This window comes from Vidua chalybeata, chromosome 3 (genome assembly GCF_026979565.1).
Source record: "Vidua chalybeata isolate OUT-0048 chromosome 3, bVidCha1 merged haplotype, whole genome shotgun sequence".
Classification (NCBI taxonomy): Eukaryota; Metazoa; Chordata; class Aves; order Passeriformes; family Viduidae; genus Vidua; species Vidua chalybeata.
The window spans coordinates 75,577,039-75,597,323 of NC_071532.1; the positions used below are offsets into that span (position 1 = coordinate 75,577,039).

Sequence of the window (20,285 nt, forward strand, 5' to 3'; positions counted from 1 at the left end):
TGGTTTTTTATTTTGTTATATTTATTGTTGGCTGGTTTGGGCATGATAATTTTCCAAGCAAATTCAGTTTGCTGTTTCTCACAAATAAAATAACATTAAAATGAAAAATTACAGTGTTTTCCCAAGAACATCTCTGTGTAATCAGAGATCTGTATCTGGCACAAGAAAGAATAGTATTCTTTCAGGACACAAAGATTCATTAATTGGGAAGAATCAATGTCCTGGCAAAACAAAAATCCAACAGCATTTATAAATACGCGGACAATGCCACAATAAAGATGTGATAATTAGAGGTTCATCAGTTTAACACTTTTTTTGTTTATTTTATGTCATTAATGCACAAGTCATTTGTAGTATTGATTGTTTCTGGTGAGCAGACTTAACTTGTGAGCAGTGAAAACAAAGCAGGTGGATTAGTGTCTATTCACAGCTGATGCTCCAATGGATCAGGTAGACCAGAAGATGCATAAACCATCCAAAGAAAAAAGTGCCAGGTGATACATCTTGACTGAAAGATCATAGTGCAGCCTTCATTGTGCAGAGACTTTGAGTTAAAGAGCCGTATCCTGATGTACACAGGTAGCATTGTTTTTCTCAAAGCTGTAAAAAATGCAAGTAGTAAAATAAACTTAGAAAGTTAAAAAGAAAGATGGAAGCACTAAGTTAGTACATAAAAGTACATGTCTAACAGAGAAGTAGTTTTATAAAGTGCATTAAATAAACCATTTTTAAGACTGCTATTTCAAAATAGCTACCTTGTAAAAACAAATCTTTTGAGAATTTAAAAAACCACATTAATTTTATTTAGAAGAAAACTGTGTTTGAATACTGTGACAAAAGAGTCAGGAAGAAAGAAGACAAAAATTAATTTCATTAAGATTGCTTCTTTATTCTGCTCACATATTTTTTTTTTAATTATATCTGTGATCTAACACAAGGCTGGATGATTCCAATGATGCAAAGACATAATTTGTTTTTCCAGCCCTTAGCAGCATTTTACTCTTGGGGCCTCTTTCTCAAGTGGTACCCACTGCATTACATCTCTTCCAGTCCCTTGGGAGATGCAGGCTAGTAGTATGGATTCTTTCTACTGGCTCGATTTAGATCATTGTTCCAAAACAATGTTCCAAAACAAAGAGGGATGGAAAGGGGTATACCATATCCTGTTTATTATTTTGAAGAGAATTTGCCATTTCCAATTTAAAGGATAGAAGATAATTGTAGGATATACAAAAGAGCCCAATTTTAACAATCTCTGTTCAAACATAATTGTCTCTTAAACAAACCACTCAACGCTAGTACATCCCTGATTTACATATGTAACTTTTAATCCTCCTCTTCATCTGCCATGGGCAAACACCACAGCAAACATCACTGTCTGCTGTAGTGAGATTTCCTGTTTTAAGTAAAAGTTTAAGTTATGTAAGTTTCAGTTAAATTACCGTTAAGATTTTCTGTAATAATACTAGAGGAGACCTAGAAGTAGAACTTCCTGAGGTTGCTCTAAACTATATGTAAATTTGAGTCACCTCTCTTATCCATCCTTTGATGACTGGATGCCTTCCTTACAATATCTCTATTTTTCTATATTTAAGAAGCTCGTCTTTTCCTTTCTCTTTGGTTCTTCTACAGTAGAGATGCTTCAAGTCTTCATTAGACCTTACCATTTTGTTATTTAAACATCACAACTTCATTTGAAAACTCTGAGTGCATTTAAATACATGAAACAACATAAATCATAGTTGAGTTAAGAAGGACTTTGGTCTTACATCTCAATACAAACAAAATGAGAATGTGTAAGGAAGATAGGAATTATGTAGAGGAAAAAAAGTTCAAATCAGTCTCAGCATACTGATTTATAAGAAGGAAATAATAGGATAACATATATATAGAAGGAAGGTTGACCTTTCTCCTCTTGTCTGCTATATTCTGGGAGGAGAAACAGTTTTGCCCATATCAGCTTATATTCAGAGAAGCCTGTGGCTCTGTCTAGGAAAAGCTGACACAGGCTGGGGGACATTTCTGGATTGTCTTCCAACATCCTGATTCCTGGCAAAGGGACTTTGCTGTGGAAACAAAGGAAATAAGGGAGATTTACTTTCAGTCCCAGAATGACTGGGGCAATGGATGCTGTTTAAGGAAAACCAGCATTCCAGCAAAACTGCCACTCTCTGGATAACCAGTGACAATCTGGAAATCTGTATCTTGAGGAAATGGCAACAGTGTCGATCCACCTTTCACTCTGCTGATTAATAGCCTAATTAAGAGTGTAGTGTGTTCCATTTGTTATAACCTGAGTGTTACAGTGCCATATTATAAAGTGCTAGTGGTTAGATCTTCACTGCGCCATAAAATAATACCACTGGATTTTAAAAAAAACATGAGGTACTATTGTCATCCTTTGGTATTTATTTGTATTTTATGCCTTTAAGCTTTATTCTTTTAGGTATACCATTAAAAATTAGTCACCAGTTAATGTTCTGAAGGCTTTGGGTACCTAGATTATTCGTTGGAAAGAACTAAAGAACACCTGCAATGTCTTGAGGTAATAACTGTCAAACTGTCAGAGGCAAAAGTAACAAGCAAAAATATTTGCAACAAAAGAAAGGAGAAGACAGCCGTTGGAAAGGGAAGCAAACTATATTTATAAAGCTGGTTGTAAAAGCAGTTAATGCTAAACATGTGATGTTTATGCCAATAGAATGAGTCAGATGTGCTTCAAGTGAAATACTGTATTTTGAGCTGCCTAATGTCACCAGCGCCTGCAGGGACAGTTTGCTAACTCTCCATGAACACACAGCCAGCTCTTCAAAGTAATTTTCATTATGCAACAGTGGAGCTTTAAAGGCATCCTGCCTTATTGATCTTGTTTTTGCATGATTCAACTTGTTAAGAACAAGATAAAGCTGCTCTGATAAACATTGATATTCTATAGGAAAGGAGAATTTCTTTTGTCTAACGTTTTTATTGTCATTGTTTGTATCTATTCAGACAGCTTAGCCTTCTGTAAGCCTCTGGTAAGTCATTAAAATGGCTTTCTCCCTCAACAGTTAAGCTTCCTTTAAACTCTAGCCAGCTGCTTGCATTCCTGACCTTCTGGAACTTCTGAGCCAGTAGTTGAGACCAGTCATGGCACCTCACCTACTGTTACACAGTCTGGACTGGGCCAAATTTTTTTCCAGATTTTGCTTTCCTCACGTTAAATTTAATGAAAGAGATGAAGGCATCTGAATTTTCAGAAAGAATGTACTGATTTAAAAAGCCACAACCTTTCCCTTTCCCTTTCCCTTTCCCTTTCCCTTTCCCTTTCCCTTTCCCTTTCCCTTTCCCTTTCCCTTTCCCTTTCCCTTTCCCTTTCCCTTTCCCTTCTTGGTACCATATTCCCTTCTTGAACCATATGTCCTGAGCCATGGACTAGTATGAAAACTTAAGCAAAGGATCAAATGGGATAATTTCACAATAATCTAATCCATCTTCTTCAAAAGTGTTGCAGATTTGGAATTTCTTTCCCACTTTGGTTTTTTTTTGGGGAGGGGGGGCAGTGGCGGGGGAGTGGGGTAGTTTGAGACCTACCGTGATATTAAATATATATATTAATAAAATGCAAATATAAAAATAAATTCTAAGTATTTAAAAAAAATTATTATCTCTTTTTTTCTTTTAAATTCTTTGGCAAGCAGTTTACCACAGAGTTGAAAAGGGGAGAAGTACATAGGTAACTCTAGAGTATGTAATCTGGGTGGGTGGCCTGGCTGTATAGCGAAGCGTAGAGTTCAAACAGAATTTGGAGTGATACTGTAATTTCAGGCCATGCTGAGTCACTTAAGACATATATATATGGCTGTTGTGCTCTAGGTCAGCTGGCCAGCTGTTCACATGTTAAACCTCACAAATCTGTGTTAGTCACAATCCTAATTTATTGGGTATTTTTTCAACGTGTGTTTCATAGAATACAATCTTATGGATATTGCTTGCAAAAACTCAAAAGTCTGTTTGTATCTAGAGGGTGAGAATGGTTTCTAGGCACTCTGGAGAAAAGCTAATGACTGCAGCAGAAAGGTGGGTAGGTGGTAGACTCCGTCTGCCAAACTTGGTTGTGTGTTGCATATCGACACAAATTTTAAACTGAGTAAGTCAGACTCTTTACAGGATATGCCTCATTTACTTCTTGAAGAGTGGCAGATGTTTCCACCATCCCTCAGAGGGCAGTCCAGCCTCCCTAGCTGGGTGCCGGAGCTGTACCAGAGAGGATGCTTCTCTGTAGGTCTTTTAGGGCAGCCCCTTTCCTTGATTAGATTTCTTATTCTGAAAGTTTTTAGGCATTTACTAAATAGACTCAGAGGTTTAAATTAGGAAGGCAAGTTCCCAGCTGTGGGTAATAAATTGAGACAAATACCAGAAATTAACATCTCTGTATTTCAATCAGAGAAAACAAATATTAGATGAATGACTTAAAATTTAATAATGATAATGAAATTATAAAAAAACACAAACCTTATGAAAGAGGTAGAATGAGAATCAGTCCTACCTGTCAAGTGCCATCTTAGGACACACCTGTAGAAACAATGTAGCTTAAAGGGACACCTAATCCTTGCTTACTTGGGATCTGGATGTCCAGCAGGATCTCCTGCTCCACTAACTCAAAGGACCTTAAAGACACTGGATTTGCATTTTAATATGTCTGTGAAAAACTAGATGGGATCAGTCCAGGGAGGTATTACACACTGGTGTGTGAAATCTGAGTCCAGATAAGGAGAATTATATTTAATGGTGAATTGTACATTACCTTTAAGACTGTAATATATGCAGTAATATTTCAATTAATAAAGATAAGCCAGTTGTGTGTTTCGGTTTTTAAATAAGTTTGCAGTCATGTCCTTTTGAAGATAGTTATTCTATTTGATCTGCACACATACTGCATGTATAAAGATGATTGGTTCCTGTGGATGCAGATGTTATTAAAAAAATTCCATGAGTCTGTATATTATCTGATATGTGTATTTCATAAACCTTTAGTTTGTATTAGAGAAATTACAAGGTTAAAAAAAGAAAAAAGCTTTCAAGTTGAGATTTAAAATAAAACTTGGACATATCATTGCCAGTTTTTTTTTTTTTTTATGACTAGTTCAACACTGTTAGCTAGACAGAAAAAAGGAGGATTTTTTTGCTGTTTTTATTATGCTTGAGCATGTGTGCATCTCTACTATTTTCCTTTTTCTAGCAGTGCTCACATGAAGATCTTCAAAAACTCATAGCAAGGTAATGACTAGATTGACTTCTTTTATCATTGAATGTTTATAGAGGAGTTTCTAAGTAGTTTAGCACAGCTATTTTTTAAGCCAGGGTTTTTACTTGAACATATAAGGGAGAGTAATAAACATTCAGTATATTTATTATCATGGGAAATTCCAGTACCAATAATTTATTTTTTTCATTTCTTACAGTAAGCAGTGCTGAGACCATATTCATTAAGGAAACCAGCTATTGATGCTTATAATTCTGATGTATATCCATCTTAATATGGGCATTATAATGCATTCATGAGTCTAAATAATTACAGTGGAGCTTTTTCAAATGAATAAGATATTAGACTGTGGTTCACAGGATGTAGTTATATTTCTGTTTCTGTTTACTTATTGTGCAACCTTGCACATGCTGGTTTTTAATTCACTGTTGGTCTAAGTTATGTTGTATTGTTTGACTGATCTAAATATGACACATATTGTACATTGTGCTCACTCATGTCAGCTCAGTTGCTATGCTAGTGAGGGGCCTTGGAATCACTAAATTTGAGTCTCTTGCTGTTGGTGCCAAGTGCAACTTTTGTGCTACACGTACATGTACGTAGCAATAATTTCTACTTAACTTCTAAGACCTGGAGGCTCTCACAGGGAAATAGTAATTGAAAAATGATCTGTACAGTCTGTGTAGGAAAACAGTAATTTTTTATTAAAACACAGGATTGTGCTCTTGTTAAGATTCAATTTTAATTGCTTTTGTGACATTCCAGTTTTATGGCCTTTTTGCTGTCTCCTTTACAATCTGGAAGGACTTGTTAGATATGCAGACACCATTTTCCAGACTTTCATTTAGCAGAACAGCTTACATTGGATGCATTCTGAAAGACAGACCAACCCTCTCCCAATACCCTAACTGAGTGCGGGAATGGAGAATCAGATCTAAAGTTTATTATTTAAGATAAATAGAACCATAATCAACTATTCAAGATACTTATTCAATTTTACTTATTTTTCCAACATATTGAGTAAATGTGCAATAAAACAGAACCAGCTTTGTTTGGTTGGGTTTTTTTAAGTTTAGCCTTTTTGACGTATTGTTGCATGGTTTTGGGTTACTGCAAAGAGCTCCATTTTCATCCGCTTCATCCTGGATATTGATTGAAGTTAAACATTCAGGATGAAAGGAGTCAGTGCAGTCACTACTTGTTCACACCATTAAAAATTGAAATAGAATCCAACCCAGAAGCTATTCTGGTCTTGTTGTTTTGTAGATTTTTTTTTTTTTCCTTTAAAAATATTAGTTCAGACTTCAATACTACATAGGAATATTTTCATCATTAAATTTATTCACTGCAGTTGTGAAACTGTGAAATTATAAAAAACTGCAAAGTATGTAAGTAGTCACACTTATATAAGCAGTCACAGTATTTAAATAGCAGTTTGCTAAAATACCCCAAGCTCACCAGGAATTAGTCTTACACTACTGTATGTAGAAACCTGGATCCAACAAGATTTGCATGAGAGGTGAATCTAAGCAGACTCCTGACTAATTACCTTCAAGAGCTTTAAGAATAATGGAATACCTCCTTAAATGCAATGGAAAATTTAGGAGGAAGGAAAAAGTTGTAGATAGTGTGTGAGAAAGATGGGGTCTACCTCACCTAAAAAGTACATAAATGTTACGTGTCAGTTTTATTTGCTTTACTAGGTTGTCTGTTTCTTCTGAAATTAATGCTTAAATTTGCTGTATAGCCAGTGGGGAAAGTTTTTCAAAGGTCTTAAAGTGATGTTTTAAAATTCACAGGTCTCAGTTTAAACAGGCAGGCTTTCTTTTTAGATTTTTCCAGTGCATTTACCTCCCTGTTACAGGGAGCAAACCTTTTGGGTGAACTTAAGCACTTAATTTATGTGTGCTGTAGTAGCCTAAAGGGGAGGTGCACCCAGGTGCCTAAGTTAGATTGTTTGTATCTCATATAGAATTGCTTCTGAAATAAAAAAGTAAAGATCAATCTTTGTGAAATTGGCAAAGTAATTGTAATCTTTCTGTTAAAAAATATATTAAAAATTGTAGCAAATTAATGATGTAGCTATGTTGCATAATCAGTTGTGGTAATTACATTGTTAATTACTCTACCCTTAGGACCTGATTCTGGTCTTGTTTCCATTGGTATAAAGCAAGGATAACTTAGATAAAATCAATGCAGCTAAACTAAAATATAATTGATAAGAGGTCAGAATTGAGTCCTAAATGGTATGCTAAAAGTGAAACTAATCAGAAAGCTAAATGGGTTTATCATTTTTGCAATTAACATTTTCCTATTCTAAATCTCCAAGAAGTTAACCTTTGGCTACAGAACTTTGCTTTCCTTTAGAGTCTCAGTATTCAGGGAAGTGAAGCCACTAGAAAGCCTGTTTAAAAAAAAATTATTTCATTAAATGATTGATGTATTTCCAGCTTAATACATTTCTTCTTGAGACAAATCTTTGAGCAAAGATTTCTGGTGAGCAGAACCTGGACAAGCATTAAACCATAGCATGTTTTCAAATAACAACAACAAAAAAAAATTCCCCCAAACCCAAAGTTACTGTAAGCAGGAAGGAGTTTTGGGAACTAATGTCTACACAAAGGGAAGAATATTTAAGATCTTTTTGAAATTATGTACAGAGTTTACTCTATCTGTATTAGATGGTAGGGATACATTTTTTAAAAATCATATTTTTATCATATGTAGTTGCATAAGCCCTATAAATATATTACAAGTTTTATTTTTTTGGTGTAAAAAAGAAAATAAAAAATATTAAAGATACTTTCATACAAAATTTGTTCACTTTAATTTTAAGCAAATATGCACATTATGTCTAAATGAGTTTTTGCTGTTGAATAGTGAAATGTTAATTTTTGTTGTATAGTCAAGTCAATCAAATAGCTTTACTTTGCAAAATACATTCCCCTGAAGATAAGGGATTGCTTTTGCACAAGAGTATTTTTCCAACAGCTAGTGCAAACATCCAAACTTACTTAATTTGGGACAATCAATGTTGTATCAAATGGATTTTTTCTCAGCTGACAGAATGTACATGAATTTTTATACATCAGGAGAAATTCAGAATATTGTGTTTATGTCAGTGGCAGTTCTCCACAGCGGTGACCTCACCCTGGCCAGTGAAACTGCTTCCTCCACAAGTCCTGACCTAGGGAATCATGGGCTGTCTGCTGTGCCTGGCCTTCTTCTCATGGACGTGACTTTCCCTCCTGTGCATAGTCAATAACTTCAGCTTTACTGCTTCTGATATTTATCACTGTAGCAGAGATTCCCAGACAGATATTTATCCATCTTCTTAAATTCTAGAGATTTATTGCTATTTGGGAGAAAACCAGCCCATAACATGCGAGAAAATGCAAACTGTTCTTGCATGGAGTTCTTCCTGTATTCCCTGTGAATATTACCCATGCTGCTTTCAGAAATCTGCCCATTGTTAGCAGTGACATTATGATGCATTTCACAGGAATTTGGAAGGCTGGAACGGAAGTTGTTTGAGGAATGTTGGTAGAGTGATATTCTTTTCCCCCAAAAAACAATTATATCTTTGGAAGAATCAATTTGATCAAACCTCTGCCACATAATTATTGTTTTGTGCTGATATCTTTACAGAATATTTATATGGTTTTTTGTTAATATTTGATCAACTGTTTTTAATTTTTTTGGCATGGAGCTTTGTTTTCAGATTTTGGTTGGCTATTCACTCATTTGTGTCTTGGACATCTTACACTAAATAAACATAATCTAACTACTCCATAGGCCTCCAAAGCCACTATTGCAAGTCACCTCCTACTCTTCTATAAAACTAAAAATTTCTTTTGCTGAAGTCAAACTAGACTGGCAAACTTAGCTATACAGTCGCAATAAGAATGTATTAAGGGGGTTTTGTTGTTATTTTTTTCCCCATGTGCAGCATCCTTGAAGCTGACATCTATTTGTGGCTGAATAGATGACAGCATGAAATTCAATTACAGCAAACAGTCTCAGTCATTACACCTGTCTGCTTCCAGAGAAAAGTATTTGTAAATTGGTTTTTATCCTTCTGTTCCCTAAAACCTATGTCTGTAATTGACACTTGCCAGCAGAGATGACTGGAGACAGAAGGAGAACATTATGTGTCTGAGTATCCCACCAGGGAAAAGAGTATCCTCATCTTTGGAGAGTTTTGTGGTGTTTTGTTTTCTTTAATGAAGAATAATATCTGTGTGCCAAGGATTTACTGCAAGGCTGGTGGCAGATGTTTCTCTAAAAAAAAAAATAGAAAAAGTTATGAAAGATGAATCACAAAATAACAAAGGACAAAAGAAAAAGCTAATTAACATAGAAATATTTCTTCTGTAAAGGAAAACAAATGCTTCAGGAGAACAAAAGCCCCTTTCTGTTATTTGTAAGGCTGGTTTGTTACTCTAACACATTTGTAAGAATCAGGTTTGTGCCTGACATGTCAAAACTTATTCACAAAACAAGAGTTGTGGATATCTTGGGAGACAACGTTGTCACTTGTTACGCAACTCAGCATCCGTTCAGCACTGATTGATGCCCAAGTTGCCAGTTTTCAAAGAAATGAGATGCAGACATAACAGTAATATTTGTACCAAATGTCAGGCAGAAGAAACAGGGGAGTTCATAGGATGGGTCTAGATGTAGACTGTGACCAGAAAAAAAATCGAAACATGATAGACAAGCTGTCAGCCCGATCTTTCTAAACTGTTTCATTTCTTTCTGGTAGATTCTTTTTCTTTCTTTCTATGGGCTTCCCTCCTCAGAATTTTGCCAGAATAGACAGCTTACAGAACTGATCTGGCTGCCAAGTTTTGAGTTTGATGAAGGAATTAGCAAACCATTATATATTTTAAATACATCAGATGTTTAAAAGGTATAGACAAATAGTAAATCACTATGTATTTGGTAATAATGCTATTAGAGCATAAGCATTCTTAGAAATTTTCTAGTCATATTAGGGGAGATCAGAATGTATTTATTGTTTTTTTTCTCATGGGACCCTTTCCACTCAGCATATTTTATGATTCTATTTTTTAATTGATATTCGACAGTTTGGGCAACTACTGCTTCTGTTCCTTTCTGTAGATCAGCAAGTATTTTGAGAATTTCTCAGCCATAAAAGCAATGGCAAAACATGTGATGGAGTAATGCAGTCAAGTATTACTTGACTACCTTGCCTGTTCCCATGTACTCATGACATCCCCAGGTGGCTCAGAGAAACTGTATGTGCCTCTGCTGATGGCTTACCCAGCACTGTAAGCACACTGTTATATTTATGAGCTGGAAAGTAAAGTGTGTCAGCAAGGAAGTTAAAATGGTTTCTCTGTAGGATATTGTTAGTGTAAAATATCTGATTTATTTGGGTCTTTTTTTGAATGCTGCAGCTTGTAAAAACAGTGGGGAATTTCTCTGCCATTGATCCAAAGCAATGGGTACTAATGGCATAATACTGTGGTACTCAATAACCTTTTATCATGGGCTGCTTTGTCATGTGGAGGCTTAACTGAGGGGAGAGAAACACGGTGTAACAAAACAGAAAATCTTGTGAATGTCTATCAATACATTTAATAATTTTCAGTTTAAGCGCTATCATGATCTTTTCTGTTATCTTTTTGCATGAATTATGATACAGAATAACATGAAAATTATTGTGCAAATTAGTGTAAACATGAAGTGAAATGTAAGCATTTTTTTGAAGCATTTCAAGGACAAGCTGTGGCAGTTTTCTATCATGGCTTTAGTAGCACTTGAATGAATGCTATGTTACACTGCTGTGAAATTTTTTGTAATTTGAATAATTAATATAATAACCATTTTTTTTTCTTTCTTGCAAAAAAGCTTTTGTATCTTTCTAAGAAACAGAATATATAAGTAAGGGAAATAGCTACACAGTAAAGTGTTAAAATTTGCCCAGTACCAGAAACCTAGTCAAGGCTCTTTTTGCATCAGACAGTTCCATAGAAGTAAGTAAAGGCATATGTCCTGAAGCAAGGGAGGGCATGTACCCTGAGGTATCCTGTTTCAGACCAGCACAAAAAAACAGTGTGGTGCCACATGCTGACCCCCAGATCCCTGACAGCAGCAGCTACAGTTCTTCAAGGTGTATAATCTGTTTGCCTTCCACTCTTATTTAGTAATTTTAGCAATTCTGATGCCTTTTTCCCTTGAGAGCAAACCAGAACATGGTTGGAGGCCACTCTTTCTCCCAGGAGCAAATCAATGCAGAAAGGTGCCTTTTGGGTAATCTGGGTGCAGGACTGTAATGGAGTATGGGGAATTTTGTATTCTCTTCCTGAACAACCATTGAAGAGCTAACAACAGTATAATTTTCTGCTACTATTTCCATATGCATATATATATATATATATATACATGGGTTCATTTTACATTTGTTATTGATAAAATGCCAGATTACAGTCTCACTTAAAATAGATGTAGAGGAAAAACAACTCTCTTATCCAAATATTTCTGCTAAAAAAGGACACAGCAAAGACATGTTAAAAAGAAATAAAAGAGTAGGTTATAACCATTGGGATGCCAATATCCCTGTTTTCCTATGTTTTTCATCTGTTAACAATGTCCCCTTCAGGCTCAATACTCAAAACACCCTTCAATTGCTGTAGAACACTGTTGCAGAAAAATGGTTTACATCATGTAGAACTTATATTGGGCCCTAAGATACAGTTTTACAGGGATGTAAAATTGATCTCATTGCTGCTGTAGGAAAAGCTGGTGATTTTGAGTGATTCTTGCATATCTTCATGATGTGAAAATAAAAGATGCCAAGAGCCAAGTTGTTGTCCTTTAGGAAATGTCGTAAGGGTGCTATCGAAGTGCCAGTGTTATTGTTAGACTTCAGCAGGTACAAGAGGAAGCTCAGATTGACTTCAGCACATTATTGCTGCTGTGAGATAAGGAAATCACTAAAAAACAACAACAACAAAAAAAAGGTTAAGGAAGTCTAACAGCCTGTTCATTCTTTAGAATTTGTCTGGAGTTGCAAGCATAGATTTGATAGCATTTGTTAATACAGGATTTGGTCCTGCACAAGGAGCAAGTACTCCTGTTCATTTATGAAATTTTCTGTATGAAGTGTGACTACAGGATTGTAAACACTTCTTTCTAAGAATTATAAGTATTTTGTTTTCTATACATGAACTACTAAATGCACAGGATGCTGCTTCTAGAGACACTGTTTAAAAAGTATCAAATTAAAAGTCTCCATGACTGATGCTGTTGATGGAATTGAGACACATTCAATATTCAGGAGTTTAGGAAATCACTGAGAAATGGATAGGTATGTTCCTTTTGCTGACTTATCTTTTTTCAGTAAAAAGATTTTTACAGTTGATTTTGTGCTAGCAATTGGTATATTATGCCTAATTCCTCTTGTATGTTAAAGTCCAGCTTCACTTATTTTGATTTTTCAGTTTCTATTGTTTTTTTGTTGTTGTTTGCTTGGCATTTTTGTTTGATTGGTTTTGTTTGTTGGGAGTTTGTTGCTTTGCTTTGTTTCTTTGGTGGTGATATGTTCAGATACACTGTCTGTGCCTTCTAGAAAGCACACTATGGATCAAGGAAAATGTTAGTCTTGAGAACTGGAGAATAGCTAAGGATAGGAATTAAAGGCATGAGCAGTATTATATTATAAAATTTTCAAATTACTCTGGACTAAAAGTAGCAATTTCCAAAACAATTGCTACAGTTTTCTATACCTTAATATTTGCACATATTAATAATGTACCATATGCTTGGCTTATCAGTATGGATGGAACACATCAGTCTACCAGATGCAATATTCTCTCTGGAAGAGAATATATCCTTGGAATATCCTGCTCTTTTTGTCACCTCAGTTTTAACTTTTTCTATAACTTGATCTGAAAATGATGACCAGCTTGAAATCTATATAACTTGAAGGCTTTATCAGTAAAACCCAGCACAGTTATATTTCTCAGTGGCTGTGATGTTGAAACCTGGGGAAAATCAATTTTTTCTTTTGCTGAATGGTATATTTGAAGCATTTAAAAAAGGTGAATGAGAGTGCTGAGGGCCTGTCATTCTCAAAGTACTTTCTTATGCTGCGTGTGTAGGTACATCTGCCTGTTAGCCCTGAGAGGCTGTGTGTGTTTGATGCGTCGGATGTTGTGTCAGCAGGAAGGAGAAAAAGAAGAGATGAGGTATATCAGAAAGCAAGTTGATAGCAAATGGTGTTTTGAACAGTCGGTATCCCTCGTGTAATATATTATGGAAATAATGATTCTGTCAAGTGATGCTTCATTGTAACCTGAAGTGATACAGTAGGGATTATGCATGCTCAAGTCATTCAGGACTGGGTATACAGTTGTCTAGAAATGCTGTAAGAAGTGTCTTTGTCATGAAAGACTTCGTTAAAGATGCAGTGGCAAGAAGTAGATTGCTAGAAGAAAAGCACCCTGAAGTAGTTTATTATTATTGTTATTATCATTATTGGTTTAGCTAGAAATGGGAACAAATCTGTTATTTTTAATCCTGTTGTTATGGAGTTTTTTTGCTTGTTTTGTTTTTTTTTTTTTTTTTTTTGTTTTGTTTTTTTTTTGTGGTTTTTGTTTGTTTGTTTGTTTTTTGTTTTGTTTTTTTTTCAGTTTAATTCCCTAATTTATCTTGTTTTTAAGGATGAATTGTATTCTTTAACTCATTTTCAAGCTTGCTCATATATAGTTGTTTCAAAACCATAAAAAGTTGTTAATTGATTAGCATAGATAGGCAATGAGAAGTTGGCTAAAGGTTTAAAAGGATGTGTCAGGAAGCCATAAAAAATAAAACATGAATGTAAAACCATCTGCAAGAAAGCCACAGAGAGAATACAGAGGAAATTATTATACTAGAATAAAGAACAAAATGCTTCTGACCTGTATACTCTCATTAAGCAGAGATCAAGAAATGCAGCCCAAAAGGCAGGATAAAGATAGCCTGCCCACTCAATGGATTGGCTTATGTGGCTGATCTAGTTTGAAGAGATTTCTGTGCAGTGAAAACAAACTGGTGTTCCTTGCCAGAGGAGGATACTCTGGCTTCAGTCCATTTAATGATTCCCTTCTTCCCCTGAAAAACATGGGGACTCAAAATAAGGTTAGATAGCATGCTGCATTTTAGGAATCTCATGTGGGATGGGAATTATATGCAACATAATTGTCTTCAGAGCTGCTAACATATGCAAGGTTGGACTGTAGGTTTGGACTTTCTTTTCTTCCTCATGTGGTTCTTCTAACAATGAAAGGTAGTACAACTTTTTTTAGTTTTGTTACAAAAAACCCAAAACAAAAACAAATTACAAAAAATCCTACACACAAACCCCAATTGCATTGCAATGTTGATAATCTTGCAATGTTGATAAATCACTGGGATTTTAGTTTGAATGGAAATTCTTTAAGAATGGAATATGCCTGTTTTTTATGTACTTTGTACAGGTGTTAAGCAGGAATGTCACACAGTGTATTTCATTTCCTCGATTAAAATCTTTCCCCTCTCTCGTTCCCTCCTCCTTCACATTCCTGTTCCTTTCCCACATACACAGAGTTAACTAATATCAACTTTATTTTGCTTCACTGCTTTAAGAAAAATGAATGCTGTGGCCAACGGAATGAAAAAATTTGATAAGCAAAAACAAAAAGCAGGAAACATGGAAAACAAATTCCAGTGACCTAGGTAATAAAAAATTGTTCAATAATAAGTACCAACATCAATTTCAGACATCTAAAAATGTAAGATTAGCAATTTGAGATACATTTATCTGGATGAGATAGAAAGTTATACATGAAACATAATGACCTCACAGAAATTCATTCAGGATGCAGAGGCACTTATTTAGGCAAAGAAGACAACTAGTTAATCATGTCAAAGAAAACTAGACAGTAAATTAGTTTGCTGCATTCTGGAGTCCTAGCTGTGCAAAAGAATATATTTCACTAATTAAAGAGTGAAAATACTCTCAGCTTTTAGAAAGAGAATGCAAGGAGAGTGAGACTGATCCTGGCTTTTTGCAGCAACCCATGTTGCTGCTCTGATACAATTTTATGATTTTATCATTTAGGCAGCCTAAAGTAAGAGATCTTCAACTTTGATTATATTGATTATATACAGCATAATAGTTCATAATGAAGATTATCATGCATGGCTTCAAACTCTAATTTTCATGTATTCTTGGAGCCTCCAGTGAAATGCACCTACATGAACATACATGTTATAATTCTTTTTTAAATCCTAGAAACTTCAGAATTGCAGTAAGAAGTTAACAATCCAATTTAATTTTTCAGAGGATTATTTTCTTTATTGTGTTTTAGGTATTTTATAATATATAATAATTTTATAATTATAATATATAATAATTTTGTAATATATAATAATATTAATTTTGTCATTATGTTTTTATACTTAATGATACAGCAGTGTGCATTATAGATGTTTTATGTTATTTTAGAAAACTAGAGAAAGTGAAGAACACCTTGTTGCTTGGGATAAGAATTTTATTTTATCTGAAGACTATATGATTTTACATAATGAAAGCTTTATATACAGTTCTGAAATAAGATGGTGTTTTTTTACCTAGAAGATTTAAAGTTTTCAGGTTTTTTAAGCAAAAATTTCAAAATAAAATCAGTATTAGATTCTGTGTTAGAAAAAGATATAAATTTATCTCTAATATCTTTAGTATTATATCTAGTATATTATTTCTAATAAATTTATCTCAAACACCTTTCCTGTGTCTGAGTCTGCCCCAAGACCAAGTCCCGATCCATGTAAATGGCATTTAGCTTTTAACTGTAGGGGTCTGAGGGTCAGGTCTTGTTTTTTATCTTTTGCTTGAGCAAAATTGATTTCCATTAAACTGAATGAGAACAAGACCAAGTTCTGCATGGTTCCAACACCATAGTTGTTTTTCGAAGTGCTATAATTTTGTAGGACTTCTGTTCTAAATTCAGTGTGTATATTTGAGGAAGACTGTGATGTTTGGCCTCCTTTGATGCTGCACATCAGAAAAATATCTGCCCTCTTTCGCATTAAAAATAAGTTGAGAAAGTGAGTTATTTTTTCAGTCTTTCACAGTTTATTACATTCTCTCTTAAACATTTTTATATGAGAGTCAATGTCTCTATAATGCTTTTATACTGGGTTTGGGTTTTTTTAATTTCAAAAGGTGCTTGTTTGTGGGCAATATTTATTAGGAAACTCAGTGTATGTACATGTGCGTGCATGAAGCGTGCTTTTATTTATATCTTCCTAGAGTGAGGCAGAGGAAGACAGTGTCACCTTTGTTCCATGAGATCAACTCCTTAAATTGTCTTGAACTTTCAAAAATGCTAAGACCAAATACAGAAACTTAGCTCTAAAGAGTAAATGTCCTGGAGTGGTTGGAACAAATGAAAAAGAGTGGGCTTAGTCTCTTAACAAAGTTGTTTTCATCACCATCATGTCATAATCAGATAATGTGAGAGACTATTTCTAAGCAGAACTAGAATTAGTCATATCAAATCAGCCTAAAATGTGATTTTGCTTCTAAAATATTATTTCTCTTTTTATGTGCATTTCAGAAACATATGCAATAAATATTTAGACTCTTAATTTACCACACATCAGTCTAAAAATTTATTTGCTATCATCATCAGAATTAATTTCCGTAGTTGTTTTTCCTATCCCATCAATCTCAGTTTTGCACTAACTGGAACAATGACACCTTTTGCTGTTTGCACTTTAGTTAGATTTCTATGTTTCTGAACAGTAATACGGATCTGCTAGAATATTCATTAGCTTTGAATTGTGAGCTATGAAAAGGTGCTTTCTTTTACCTTAATGAAAGTTGCTCAGCATGAGGTGGATCAGTAATGACATTTGATTTTAGCCATCCAACGAATTTGCTTTTTATTTATTGACACATCTTGTCCAAACAGCTCCCTCGCAAGTTAGTGGCGTAATGAAAGAAAGAGTGCTGCAGAGGAGCGTGGAGCTTTCCTGGCAGGAACCAGAACATCCCAATGGAGTCATTACTGAATATGAAATCAAATATTATGAGAAAGTAAGTGCTAAGATTATCTGTAATGTGCAACAATGTGTTGTTTGCTTTATGCTGGCTTGCTGCATTGTGGAACAGTGTTAAAATCATCAGCTATCAACTACCTCGTCTCTCCAAAGTCAGTGATTCTGCTTGTTTTTAATAACTAGCTAAATCCTGCCATTATTATTGCTATCATATGTCTCAAATACTGTATTTTGGCATACTAAAAATGAAATATACACTTGAAATCTGCCTTTCTTTCCTTTTTTTTTAATTGTCAAATTGTCCTTGGATATTTTTTACCCTTAAATTCCTGTTTTCACATCTATTCTACTTTGTGTTTGAAGCTTTTTTTCATTTCCTTCTGTACCAATGTAATTCTAGTCTTGATATGATGTATCAAGTACAACTTCCTACTGCATTTTTTATTTTGTTATGAGCTGGGCAGCTCCTACTTGATGTTTGAAAATTTTCAAAACACTTCCTAGACTTTTAGGAAATAAATATTCCTTATTTGTCCTTTTAAAAGGGACCAGGGCTGTGAAATTTATCTTTCACTTGTTCTCTCAATGCAATAATGAATTGAAGGCTGCTTTTCAGTAGTAGATGAAGTGATCTCTGTTTCTAGTAGAGTGAAATTGCAATCTTACTGATGTCAGTCGGAGTTTTGCCATTCATTTCAGCATGTCTAGGGCTTCATTCATGATAACTTTGAAGTACTGCAGAATAAAAAAATTCTGACAACCGTAAACTGGATGAAAGCAGAGTGAAGGCAGGTTGTGCAGTTCTACATTTGTCATGGGACTCAGACTAAGTTTGGCTCCTCCAGATTCCCTGGGAAATTGTCTGCATAACATAACATACTCCTAATCTTTATAAAACATGCTGTGAAAAAAAAAAAAAAAAAAAAAGAAATTGAATTAAAATGAAAAAAAATGAATAAAGGGGCTCCTTTGTGGTCACTCATGAAGACATTTCTGCAGGCAAGGTAACAGTACCCCTATATGAGAAAGAGCTTGTCATCTTACTACGTAACACAGAATTAGGTAAATTCAGCCCAGATTGGATGTAATATCAAGTGTCATATTTCATTTTCAGTGGTGAATTACACAAATATACTTATCAAAAGATCTTTATATGATTTGGGAAAGGAATAAATTTTTTATTTGTTGAGGTTAACTTCCAGTTTAAGTTGTTCATTCTAATGATTCTTATAACAAAATCTAACAGATGGGTACAGATAGCTAAATAATTCTTTGGAAGAAATTTTACTAATTTTAGCAGATGATTTTTGTCCCTCGAGCATGTGTGTGTACGTACACATGCAAATAAAGTCCAAGTATTTTTAAAATGTTACATATTTATCAAGGGCAAAACTGTCCTCTGAACCAAAAAAAAAATTTAGAACTCAAAAACCTTGCATTTCTTTAATGTGCAGAACAGTTTCTAATCTGTTCAAATAAAATAAATAATTTTAATGGGTAATGTAAAATGACAGAAAAATTACCAAGATACCCAGCTTTTTATATAATGATAGCTTTTAGAATGTGGCTTTTATTATTTTCCCTATATATTCATTTTAAATAACCAGCAGAATTTCATTGCCAGTTTTGTCTATGTTTGCAAAGAGAAAAACTGATGTTAAAGTTGTTTTTTTTTTAATGGAAGGACATCTTCCCCTATTATACTTAGTACAGTAAAATTAATAAGAGAATAAAAAGCTCATTCAAACAGTCATGTTGAATGTAACTTCATGTAACTTTAACTGATCTGTGTAACTTTAACTGAAGTAATTTTTGCACGAATAGTGAAATCATTGTTTTCCTTCCAAAAAAAAATGCATTTCAGCTTTAAAACTAATTCACAGTCTTCTTGCTCAGAATGAGGGAGGCCATTTAAGTTTTGTTTCACTAGTTTAAAAGGAAAGAAAGATAAAAGGATTTGAACTTTTGGCTCCTTTTACACCCAAATTAAATCAAACATTTTTTGTCATTCTGAAATACTCCGATAAGTGTTTTTTTCACCTCTCACTTCTGGCTAGGGCTGGAATGGAAACGGCCTGAAATCTCCAAAGTAAGCCTGTTCTGTGAGATTTCTAGCGCAGGTTATTTTTTTTTGTTGTTGTTGTTATTTATTTATTTTTGAATACAAGGACTGTTGGCAATTCAAATTAGCCTCGTTTATGCATCAAAACCCAAACTGAAATTCCACTGTGGCTTACAGTCCTGAACCTGGCTGTTTATGGTTTCCTTACACTTGTGTCTCATTTCTCAAGCATTCCTGTTCCTTCTCACATGCCAATATACATTCTGCCATGGTCCTCACTTCCTGATGAATAAAACTCTCTTGGAGAAGATATGGAAAATTGTTGCTAGCTAAGACTGTAGGCTTGCTCAAGTAATAGACTAGGCAAGAACCAGCAGCCCTTACTGAATCTGAGAAAAGAAATCATATATGTTCTGTATAGCCCTGTGTGTTCTGTATAGTATTTCAGCAAAAGCCTTTGTTGCTTTACTGACTGTGACAGGGAAGGCTCTCCATCACTTTTAGCTGGTGAAATATTATTGAAATGAGTTACAGATTTATTTCTTCCCTCTGTATCCGTCTCATTAGCACTGCTGCGTTCGGCTCATGCTTGTCTGGTCATGTGGTGCATTCAGATGGTTGGTTAATTCATCTCTTCTGCCCTTCAAATCAGGGTTGCATCTGCCACCAAAAATCAACAGGGCTTCACATATCTATGCTGAAACATAATCTCTGTCAGTAAATGTGATGAATAAGTATAGCTTTTTGAATACTCTAATGATCTGTGATACAGCTTTTGTACTATTTGAAAGTGAGTTATTACTCATAGGGTTTGTAATCTTACGGCTTCAAATTTGTGAAGTGTCATAGTGAGCTTCGTTCCCTAGGTTCTTCTTTATGCCTTAGAGTCTAAAACTGAAAAAAGACTAAAAACCAGAGAGGAAAATC

At 34.6% G+C, this 20,285-nt stretch overlaps 1 protein-coding gene across 7 annotated transcripts in view; it reads left to right on the forward strand.

Annotated features, from left to right (window-relative positions):
- The window catches only part of EPHA7 (EPH receptor A7), a 165,522-nt gene that overhangs the window by 104,363 nt on the left and 40,874 nt on the right, over window positions 1-20,285 (forward strand). For all 7 annotated transcript variants that reach the window (XM_053937492.1, XM_053937490.1, XM_053937491.1 and 4 more), the window contains exon 6: window positions 17,209-17,333. In XM_053937492.1, the coding sequence (XP_053793467.1) occupies window positions 17,209-17,333 (125 nt within the window). The remainder of the gene's footprint in view (window positions 1-17,208; window positions 17,334-20,285) is intronic.